The sequence below is a fragment of the Limulus polyphemus genome, unplaced genomic scaffold (assembly GCF_000517525.1).
Source record: "Limulus polyphemus unplaced genomic scaffold, Limulus_polyphemus-2.1.2 Scaffold24, whole genome shotgun sequence".
NCBI classification, from domain to species: domain Eukaryota; kingdom Metazoa; phylum Arthropoda; class Merostomata; order Xiphosura; family Limulidae; genus Limulus; species Limulus polyphemus.
The window spans coordinates 130,834-143,416 of record NW_013665634.1 but is presented as its reverse complement, the minus strand read 5'-3'; the positions used below and the strand labels follow the sequence as shown (position 1 = coordinate 143,416).

The window sequence follows — 12,583 nt, the reverse complement described above, 5'->3', positions numbered from 1 at the left end:
TGCATTGTATAGGTCACTGGTTAGGCCATATTTGGAGTATTGTGTTCAGTCTTGGGCTCCTTACCTTAGAAAGGACATTTAATTGTTGGACAGGATTCAGAGAAGGATTACTAGAATGGTGCCTGGGATGAAGGGGTTGTCATACAAGGAAAGACTGAAATCTCTCAAATTGTTTTCTCTTGATAAAAGAAGAGTTATGGGGGGATCTGATTTAGGTGTTTAAGATTGTAAATGGAATTGATAATGTTGATGCATCATCTTTTTTATATTTAACAGTGAGAATAGTAAAACTTGGGGACACAAGTATAAATTTTGGCAGGGTAGGAGTCTAACAGGGTGGTTGGCCTTTGGAATGGGTTGCCTTTGAATCTTGTAGAGGCAGTAAATTTAAGTGAGTTTAAGAAAAAGCTTGATAAGTATATGAATGATAAGAGCTGGCTTTAATATTTCTATTTTTTTAATTTAGTTTAGAGGGTGGAAAGCCAAGATGGACCAATAGGTCCCATGTTGTCCAAAAACATTATATTATGTGTGCTCAAAACTAACAGTGTGTCTATTTTTTAAAAAGTAGCTTATTCAGACTTCACATAAATGATCTTTATAATTTATGATATATATATAATATATCATAAATTATAAAGATAATTTATGTGAAGTCTGAATAAACTACTTTATAAAACTACTATATAAATTATAATACATTACTAAATGATACAATCTCAGATTGTTTCTATTTTAAATGGAATAGTTGCATTACTCTATAATAGCAAACCTTTACAAATATAATATATATTAACACAGGTAAAGTAACTTGTATCTCAAAATGTGAACCTACTAGGATTCTATTGTTTACTTTTAAAAAAATAATGAGACAAAAGCTACGTATTCTTACCAAATAAGATTAAGGATTAACCGATAAATCACTATTTTGAATACTTTTCAAACAACTCAAACTATCTAGTTACCACACTCCTCTTATGAATTTGATTTTGTGTGTGTGAGAGAGAGCGAGAGAAAGGAAGATTGTAATAGCTGGGTAGTCAGAATAGGTTAAATAATTTACTTAACTAGCATTAACTATTTTTGGTAGTAACAAGATGTAAGCAATGGACATGCAGATCCGTAGACCAGAACACCAACCACTGGGCCAAGCTCCACCCTATGGAATGACCACTTGCACATCACAGGGCACCAATTATGCTTGTGGTAATCTCATTTCTTATATCTTTAAAGAGCAGAATCTGGGCTGAACAGTTACCATAGCATCTAGCATGTTTCTAAAGCACTGAAGTAACTGAAGCTATCATATATAAATTCATTGGCTGCATTATAGAGTGAAAAATTTTTGCCATAGGTTGGTTGTAAGTAGTAGTGAATGTTTATTCGATCAAAATGACTATGATGTTTCCCATGTTTGTTTGACCATCACACAATGGCAGTCAGAAAAACACTGCAACAAATCAAAAATGTCACTTGTAGTAAAACGTTCACGTAAACAATAAAATAGACATGAATTGTTTCAAGTTATGCCATACTTATTTTGGTTATTTCTCTACATATGATTTGACAACAACAAAATATCTGGATATTTTTGTTATTCTCTGACAGATGTATTATAAATAATATATTCTCAAGTGCAAAAATACATATATGTAAATATTGCATACACAAGTGCAATTATATATAATACATACGTGTCCAAATGTACAAATATATATATATATATATATTCACAATACATTCCCAATTGTGCAAAAATACATATATGTAATTATTACATACACAAGTGCAATTATATATAATACATACATGTACAAATATGTGTGTTCCCAATACATTCCCAATAGTGCAAAAATACATATATGTAAATATTGCATACACAAGTACAATTATATATATAATACATACATGTCCAAATATGTATATTCACAATACAGTCCCAATTGTGCAAAAATACATATATATAAATATTGCACACACAAATGCAATTATATATAATACATACATGTCCAAATGTATAAATATGTATATTCGCAATACCGTCCCAATAGTGCAAAAATACATATACAATACATGCTTCATTGTGCATAAGTATATATATATATATATATATGTGTGTGTGTGTTCAGTTGCGAAAAATCTACCTGTGTGTATGTGTGTGTTTATTCATATAATGTATACGTTAACATAATAAATTAAGAACGTTTCCTCACATTAAATAATCCAAATAAAGCTTTAATTTAGTCGACTATAATACACTGTTTGATAGCTTAGTAAATTATTTTTCCATGTGTTTAATATCATATAATTATAGCATTTAACCTGCGTCTGCTGGTATACTACTGCTGTCACAATATCAGTCATACTGAGAAGCTTAGAGAGGATTCTTCCACAAGCTGTGGAATCATGGCGGACGCTGATACTTTCCGTCACTCCACCAGTCAAGTCTACCATTCCATCGAGAGAGCATCCATACTTAAGTGCTTCGTAGGATCCATGCAGTCTGTTCACAAAAACAGAACACAATTATTATTTTTTATGTAAGATTAGTAATCGAAGTCCACATCACCTTTTTCTGTGATTTTTTAAATACATAATCTTGCGAATTTAGATTCTGTGCCTAAATATGTTGTGTTTCCATGATGTTGCCACTAAAAAAATAATGAAAACAGTATCGCACACATTTACTTTAGAAACCGAAAACGAAGGCTTATGAATTAGAATAGGTACCATAATGGCTTCTGAATATTGTTTGAGAAACAAATACGGAAAGAGAAAATCAATTTTTCATAACGATTTGTGCAAACACTTTTCTAGAAAACGTGATAATTAAATAATGTTTCACTCCACTTTCGCGTTCCTTAATCGAGAGAAGTTGTTCATTTAACTCTTACACGACAATGGAACATGTACACATTTAAACCATGTTTACAAAACGTTTAAAACTATTCAAATAGCAAGCTTTCTATTTGGAACAATTAAAAAAAGAAAATACTTTCTCCTTATAAATATTTTGTATACTTTGTCGAAGTTTAAGGCGCCAAAATGACTCCCAAAAGCAAAGGCGAAAAAGATGCGAAAATGTATTCTCTTTTTTATTGTCTCTCTTCCCCCGTAAATATGCAATCGCAGATGGCGTTATGATGGTTAAATAAATCCTCGTGTACTGCAATAGCCTGCAAATACTTTCAGTAAAATAAATATATTTTTCACAGTTTACCTGTTATTTTTTCCATTTGTAATAATTAATAACCTAGAATTAAATAGTTTGCACTGTACTTTCTTGAATCATCCGCCAAATAGATCTGTGAGCTTATAACTACTGCAATTTTTGTTTTCTTTCTGGTGGGCCTGGTGGTTAGAGCGCTTGACTCGCAGTTTGCAGGTAGCGGGTTCGAATGTACTGTTGCCGAATATGCTGATCATTTCAGTCGTGAGGACGTTATTATAGGAGAGTCAATCCCATTATTCGTTGGTAAAAGAGTACCGAAAAGTCTTTAGTCTATCGCTGTTAAATTAGGAACGGTTGTTGCTTTGCGCGAAATTCAAACAAACAATTCCTCTCTGTCTGTCTAGCACATGACATGCTTCATTATTAGCTGCTACGCAAGCTTATACACTCCTAATTAGTAAGTCGAATTTAATGAAAGTTATTCACGTTTTCGATATACTTTTTGTTGTATTTAATAATTTAAAGTTGTATTTCATCCTACACAAAATTCCAGCTGCTGAAATCACATGGCCAAATTACGAAAAACTGCACACTTTTCACGTTTATAAAGCTCAAAGTTCAATAAGACATTGTGAACCAGTAGCAACTACTACTCACACAGCTAGTTGTCTTCATAAGAGACGTCCAAAAATTTCAATGATCGCGTGTTTATTTTTCTAATTTATGGTTTCCCAAGACAAGAAACCTGTTTCGTGTTTTTAAACATATAAATATTATACAAGTGAAAGAAATTATATGTGTTCCAACTAAATGATACATTTATCTTTTCATATTATTATTTTTTTTTTTTTGGTTACATATCAAAATAAGTTAGAACAATTTAAAGTTTTAAGTATACCTTTCGATATCTCAAAACAATAATAAAATATAAGTATAAATTGTTATGGTTACATATCATTATATATATATTACACAATTAAAAACTTTTAAGCAGACCTACAATTACATAAAAATAATTAATCATTATTTATGGCAAGCCTACCAAGGTTATGTGCCGCAGTCCCTAATTTTGAACTACTGACCAGATGGAAGGTAGCCAGTAAGCAGCACCATACTATCAGCCACTTGTAGTATCGCACAGAATTGAACCTGGCTCACCAGGTACGAACCCAGAACTCTACCACAGGGCCAATTCACGTCCAAGAATAATGATAAAATATTGTTTTAAATTGTTCTGAAAAATTACATTGTTTCAATAAATACTTTACAGTAAATGACATTAACGTGTAGTGCTCTTGTTATTATAAATGTAAACTGGGATAAAAAGAAGAAGGGCCAGGTGGTTAGGACGCTCGACTCGCAATCTGCGGGTTCAAATCCCAGTCCCACCGAACATTTTCGCCCTTTCAGCCGTGGAGGCATTATAATGTGACGGTCAGTCCCACTATTCGTTGGTAAAAGAGTAGCCCAAGAGTTGGCGGTGGATGGTAATGACTAGCTGCCTTCCCTCTAGTCTTACACTGCTAAATTAGGGACGGCTAGCGCAAATAGCCCTCGTGTAGCTTTGCGCGAAAATAAAAAAAAATAAACAAAACAAACAAAAAGAAGAATATTATAGCTTAATTGTTTATAGATAACCCAAGTAAAATAGGAAAAAGTAGTCCAAAAATTATTAGTTTTTTTATGAGCGTGTAATCTATAAAACATCCTACACTATAAAAAAAAAGTCTCACTTAGCATAGGCTTTTTCCAAAAGAGCTGCCCAAAACTGGTTGCTATGCTGCGAGTGAACGAACACGAGTTTGTTGTTGACGGTCGGAAGTCGGTCATCTATTACCACTTCTCTCCATTCTCCCGACCACCAGAAACGGAAGCGAAATATGCCAGCGTAATCACTGGGAAGAAAATTCTGATCGGCTGGTACTACACGATAGAATAAGCCCTTGGTTATGGAAAGACATCCGATACAGGCCACAAACCACCTGTCGCCTGGGAAAATAGGCAAGAATAAATTGAATTAATACAATGTATAAATAGGGCAATAAAATAGAGCAAAAAATAAAAAACTAACGCGTTTAGATGTAATAGCATCAATAATTAATTCAATATTTACTTCAATTATTTCTTTGTATCTTTTATTGCCCAGCATGGCCAGATGGTTAGGGCACTCGACTCGCAAACTACTGGTCGCGGGTTCGAAACCCCGTCCCATGCTCGCTCTTCAGGCGTGGGGACATTATAATGTGACGGTCAATCCCACTATTCGTTGGTAAAAGAGTAGCACAAGAGTTGGCGGTGGGTGATATTGACGAGCTGCCTACCCTCTAGCGGCCTAGCCTATCACTGCTAAATTTGGGACGGTTAGCGCAGATAGTCCTCGTGTAGCTTTGCGCGAAATTCAAAACAAACAAGCATCTTTTATTACAAAAAACACTTTTTCAGGATATAGGTTTTGTTTTTCCAGAATATATATATATATGGTAAATAATGTACTCAAGTGCGAAAAAATAAATACATAAATATAACGATAATATATGATTATAAATTGTTATATTTGAGAATACATTATATAGTAATATTACCACTTTAAAAGTTGATAAATATACTTTTAAGTATATAAGTTTAACTATAACGATAATGTTTAACTATGGAGTCTGGTAGCACAGACAAAAAATACTTATGGCTGATTAAAAATGTAAGTTATAATAAATAACATACCATAGAATCTATAATTAGAGGAGCAAAGCAGACCAGAACAGAATGAAATTCACATTTTTAACTCTAATGGCATCGACTGGATGTACTTCAAACGGTAAATCGCTGAGTCGCTTATGACTCGTGAAATATTGTGCATGTGTAACGTGTAAGACATCTTTATAATAAAGTGAGTGTGTACACATCGTTATGCATAGCTCCAACTTTGTTCATTCAAAGTATAGACGTTTGTAATGCGTAAGATACTTTTTTTTACGGACTCCTTGTACATAAGATTCTTTACAAATATAGGTTGAGTTAAACGAAACGTTATTATGGTTGTTATTAAATGCCGATTAAGGTTGATAACCTCTCTGTCCTTTGATAGTCAGTAATTATTGTTAACTGTACATATTGCTTCGAGTACCCTCTCTACATGTTCCGCTGAATCCATATTGTGATGTTTGGTTTATATGAATGAAGAAATATGGCTTTCACATTCACTTCTTCGTGGATGGAACTGAATACTGGCCAATAGACTGTTAAGTGAATAGAAAACTTTATCATATAATATATTTAAAGAAATCCAGCAGCTGCAACAGCCATGACTTTCACCATAGTACTGTGAATTGGATGTAGATGTCTCTCCATTGTAAATACTTCTGTATTAATGTTATATACTGACTCAAACTTCGCGTCTAACAGCGCAACTTATTCGGCTCTACTCATAACACCGCATTTTCAAATAGGATGCATAACTAGCGCCATCTCTCCACTAAACTAAAAACTACAGCAATGCTTAATAAATGGAAGGTATGCTTTATATTAAAATGTACGGCTCATCACCCAGCAATTCAGAACATCCATGATACACCCGAGGTTTCTGTTTATTCAGTATATAAAAAGACCCATGGAGTATCAGTAAAAGTCATACTTGTTATCTGAAAATTTAAAATAAGTGTAATAGTAACTAGCCATGCAGATTTAAATAACTTAACAAAATATGATACACTCAAACATGTTAGAAGATTGACAATGATAGCTTCAGAAAAGATCTGTGATTATTCAATCTCGATGAATTAATTTCGAAAATAGATGTCTGATCGCTCAAACTAAGTATGACAGCGTCAAAAGACAAACAGTGCAAATTAATTATTGTAAAATTGGTAATCCCAGTATTCTTCTACAAACTTATCAGATAATCACCATTAATAGATTAATAAATGTATAGTCATTTTAAAGTGGTAATTGTTGTGTAGAGACGATTTTTTCTTTCACTTTACTACATTTGCCGTTTGTTAACATCCATTTCTGTTCAAAGCAAATTAACTAGATACATCAATAGGTGAGAGAGTGGTACGACTTCGTATTTACAATGCTAAAATCAAGGGTTCGATACACTCGGTGGACACAGCAAATAGCCCGACGCGGCTTTGCTAGAAGAAAACACATAGATCAATAGATCAGAATCAAAAACCCGACAATGAATGTAGGTAACATAGTGATATTTTTAGCAGTAACCATGATCACGAGGATAAGCAGGCTTAGTGAATATAGGTTTAGTCTGTCTTGTGAGTGTGTGCTCGTTGAATTTCACGCAAAGCTACACGAGAGCTATCTACGCTAGCCGATTCCTAATTTTCGATTGATGGACCAGAGGGAAAGCAGCTAGTCAATAGCAATTATCGGGAAATCTTGGGCTAGTCTGATTGATTATTTGTTTGTTGCTAAGCGTAAAGCTACTCTATGAACTACCTATGCTGTGCCCATCGCAGGTATCGAAACCCGATTTTTAGCGTTATAAGCCCTCGGACTTATCGCTGTCTGATTGAATACAGCTGTAGTAGGATTTCAGCGTCACTCTTATAACTCACCCACGGCCCTAAAGTGAGGAGCTCTATTTTTTTTAGGGGAGGGGATTATAACGGGTCGTGAACAACTGCCCTATTAGGTTAGTCCTAAATACATATACTAAATTAACAACGCGAAATGATCTTCGTAGAAAAATTAAAACAATAAAACAAATATATTATGGACTAAACAATTCAGACGATAATGTTGATAAACTAACACTAAAGACAAAACAGAAACCTTATACTAAGCTAACAATGCAAAATAATCCTCATAGTAAAAATTAAAACAACGAAAAATATATTATATATATAATAAACAATTTACATGATAACGTTAAAGAAAAAATAAAAGTCCACTGTTGAGACAGCAGTAAGTTTACGGACTTAAAACACTAAAATCCGGGGTTGGATTTCCTGCGGTGGACACATCAGATATCCCAATGTGCTTTTGTTCTAAAAAATTTCTTGTGTCCCGTTGAGACACCGGTAAGTTTACGGGCTTACAACGCTAAAATCCAGGGTTCGATTTCCCGTGGTGGACACATCAGAAAGCCCAATGTGCTTTTGTTCTAAAAAAAATTCTTGTGTCCCGTTGAGACACCGGTAAGTTTAAAGGCTTACAACGCTAAAATCCGGGGTTCGATTTCCCGCGGTGGACACAGCAGGTAGCCCAATGTGGCTTTTCTCTAAAAAATAGAACAAGTAGGTTTTCTCACTCAAATTTGTCATGAATGAAAATTCCAGTTCGAATGCATATCAGTCTGCAAGTTACCACCCACAGATACTCCCTGTATTTACTAAAAGACATGTTAGCCGTGTTGTACAAATATGTTTTCAAGTGAAAAATATATAGCTAGTAAGAATTCGTTCGTTGTGAAACAATAAGCAAATATATGTAGTAGCTGGCGTTTTTCTAAAACAATCACTAACAATTCAACTAGAAAAACATTCAGTATTGGTATTTGTATGATATAATGATGAAACATGTAACCATAGTGATGAAGAATACGCTAGCTGTGTATTTAAAACGTGTATTTTGTGAACGTAACTTAAATTTCAAAATGAATTTCCACTCACAACTTGATACGCAGGTTGATTACTGTATATTCTCTAGGTATGTTCTATGATATGAAGAATGCGTTTTCTGCTCCAACATTCGCACGACCGGAAATAGATAAATATTACGTGTTGCTGAAACCGTGATAATTAATAATTAAGTGAATTAAGAAATTCAAATATTCTCATCTCATAGAGTAGGAGGCTAATTTCACCCCACCCCTTATTTGTGATTCTGTGTACAAGTTATCTCATCTCATAGATAGGAGGCTAATTCCACCCCACCCCTTATTTGTGATTCTGTGTACAAGTTATCTCATCTCATAGGTAGGAGGCTAATTCCACCCAACCCCTTATTTGTGATTCTGTGTACAAGTTAAATCACCTGGCAATTAAACCGTATTTTTTCTCAAGACTCGTAAGTACAATTATAAGGTACATTTGGTTTGTATTGAATTTCGCACAAATCTACGCGAGGAATATCTGCGCTAACCGTCCAAAATTTAGCAGTGATAGGCTAGGCCGCTAGAGGGTAGGCAGCTCGTCAATATCACCCACCGCCAACTCTTGGGCTACTCTTTTACCAACGAATAATGGAATTGACCGTCACCTTATAACGCTCCCACGGCTGAAAGAGCGAGAACGTTGGGCGAGGGGGATTCGAACCCGCAACCCTCAGATTGCGAGTCAAGCGCCTTAACCACAAGACCAGGTTAATTTGGAGTGAACTCTGAAGAATATATTGTACAAAATGTATAACAGATGTAGCGATTACTTTTTGGAGGAATGCAACTGATATGTGGTCTATTTTACAACTGGTTTTTACATGTTTTAAGTATGTTAAACGCGATTCAGAACATTTTAGATCACAAATTCCAACACATATATTGATTAAATTGTACAGGTTTAAAGCAAAATAAAGGCATGTTCATGAAGTTATATAAGTTTATTTGTTTGAAGTTAAGCACAAAGCTACACAATGAGCTATCTGTGCTGTGCCCCACCACGGGTATCGAAACCCGGTTTCTAGCGTTGTAAGTCCGCAGACATACCGCTGTGCCACTGGGGGCTTTATATAAGTCCTTGTTATATTCATGAGGTTATATAAGCAGTTAAGTGTTATGCTCATAAGGTTGTATAAGTACTTAAGTGTTATTTTCATGAAGTTATATAAGTATCATAAGAAACTGCTCCATTGCAGAATTAACATCTTAGAAATTATCTATTTCCAACCATTACGCCTGCGGCTACAAATTAAATTAGCAATCAAAAACGAAACTTTCTTTCTTCTCTTTCCAGTGACTTACCAAGCCTTCCAGGAGTGATGTCGTGTTGATTGGGACCATCGAGAACAAAAATAGGATCGGTACAAATTTCCTATGTAAGAAACAAAAATAAGAAAACCAAACTGGGTTAATTTCGAATCTGTCTGAGCTAAATCTTCAGTCAGTGATAAAAAAAAGACAATAAACATGTCATAAAAAACTAGTGTTTTTGAAACCATGATATATAATTTCTCCACCAAGTCTTATTTTCAGTACAATTACCTGTAAGTATAGCAATATATAAATAAGCAAAGCATTCTACGCTTGGTACGAATCACATCAACTCGGTACCAATAATGAGTTCATATCTGGAGGTATAACACGAAACAAGGCAAGCGCACGTTCTCACTCATAAATATTTAGAATATTAGATGCAAAAACCTTACTTATTGTATAAAATGACATCGAAACATAAAAACTGTCGCCATTTACCATCTACGATTCCAAATATCGGAAATATTCCTTATAACAGCATTTAGCGTGCATAGTCAGCATTCAGTATTTCTTGTATATGTCGCAAGTTTTTAATAACTGGTTTCTTCTAGATGGACAACTGTACATCTGTGGTCAATTGTGGGTTCAAAGTGAGTGATCTACCCGTTGTAAGTTAATGTTGCACATCAATAGCCATAATTTACTTACGATTACATATGAATGCCCCCCCCCCCTCAGTGGTATAGCGGTATGTCTGCAGACTTACAACGCTAGAAATCGGGTTTCGATACCCGTGGTGGGCAGAGCACAGATACCCCTTGTGTAGCTTTGTGCATAATTAAAAACAAACATATGAATGTGAGTAATATGCCCAATTCTACTTATCACTCTGTTATGCTCTGATTCCAATTTGAATCTATAGAAGAAATATGTCTTTCACCAATTACTTAAGTTTAATTCCTGTAACAATCCAGCCATTACTTCTGAAGATAGAACAGCTTATTTTAGATTGCCAAAAATACATTGTTTCTTGATTTAATTAGGAAATGTTCCACATCACCAATTATTCTAGTGTGTATCTATTTTCTACATATATGTTCATGTGGTTTTTTTTTTACTGTTGCATAAACAGCATAGTTTAATAGTAAACAAATAAAACACTGAAGCCTAATTGCGCACACTAACCATTTCTACAAAGATTAAACATTGTTGGAAAAGTCAGTGTTCGCGTTACGATACTTTAGGATACTTTAAAATAAAAACGTTTCCATTCACACACAATGATTACTTCGATTCCTTTTTATCTGTTTGTTTTATCTGCGCTTCCACTTATCTCATGCTATCCAGTTAGTATACAAGGACGTTATAGATATTTGCCAAAGCATTAACATAATATACATAATTATAAGAAATACAAGAAATGTGCAATGGTGTTAATCATACTTCTAAAATTATAAATGCCTTTGCAATCCTTTATATTTGTTGTTAACAATCAGAAAGATCGTGTTAGCTTGATTAAATAGAAATAAAATACCTTATCTAAAAAAAAAGTAAAGAAAAACGTTGGTTTATATATGAAAAAAATCATTTTCTCCTTTTCACTGTACTTACATTTATGGAACAGATAAACCATTCATCAAGTTACTTTTTTTTACTTTCCTTATATTGAGTTCCTTAGTAGCTCAGCAATAAACTTATGGGCATGCAAGTTATAATGTTTAAATTCGGGATTCGATCCCTGCGACAAAAACACCGTAGATAGTGTGAGCTCTGCGCTAAAAAGCGCATTTTGTATCTTGGATAATCGTTCATATGCAAGTTAAAAATTAGATAATCTTACAACGATATCTTCAGACGGAATTTGTAAAACGTTCAATTATGATTGTTATTATAATGACAATAACTGAACACTTAACACAAAGTTACTGAAAAAAATGCGTAATAACATGTTGTTGTTTTGCTTAAAACTTGAATTATTGAAAAAATATCTGTTCTTGGTAGTTTACGTCAAATTAGAAATGTTTATATTACGCCTATGTCCTTAAGTTTCCAGAAAAAAATATGTTCTGCTAATCAGTCGGGTAAAAAGTAATTGATAAGCAACAACCTCTCTACACCTGTAACACTTCCGCGTTCCGTAACAAAAAAAAAAAAAGAGAGAGAGAGAAAACGGTATGCACCAAAAAATATTTTTACAAGCATGGTCCAGCATACAAACAAATATTAACACGTGAATGAGTAATACCTTCATAACTCTACTGAGCCAAAAAAACTATAGGCTTACTTTAGTATAAACACGTGCCCTTAGATATGCTAAACTTTAATTTGCAGTAATCCCTTGAATACAGGGAAAATCCACATGCCTCAAGATACAGTTTTGTGAGTTTACCCATCCCTCCTCCTCTGTCCCTCCCCCATACAAAAAAAAAAAGAATAGGAACTAATGAGCAACTATTGTTATAAGGAATTTATTGCCACAAGCACAACCGCTCCAGATCCTAGCCCCACAGTGGCATAGCGGTGTGTCTGCGGACTTACAACGCTAGAAA

At 34.2% G+C, this 12,583-nt stretch overlaps 1 protein-coding gene across 1 annotated transcript in view; it reads right to left on the bottom strand.

Moving 5' to 3' along the window:
• Positions 1-12,583, bottom strand: part of LOC106458680 (calpain-C-like) — a 47,863-nt gene that overhangs the window by 16,222 nt on the left and 19,058 nt on the right. Inside the window, exons 3-5 of the mRNA XM_022385372.1 lie at positions 10,083-10,152; positions 4,906-5,161; positions 2,323-2,503 (exon numbers count right to left, since the gene is read on the bottom strand). Coding sequence (XP_022241080.1) covers positions 2,323-2,503; positions 4,906-5,161; positions 10,083-10,152 — 507 coding nt within the window. The remainder of the gene's footprint in view (positions 1-2,322; positions 2,504-4,905; positions 5,162-10,082; positions 10,153-12,583) is intronic.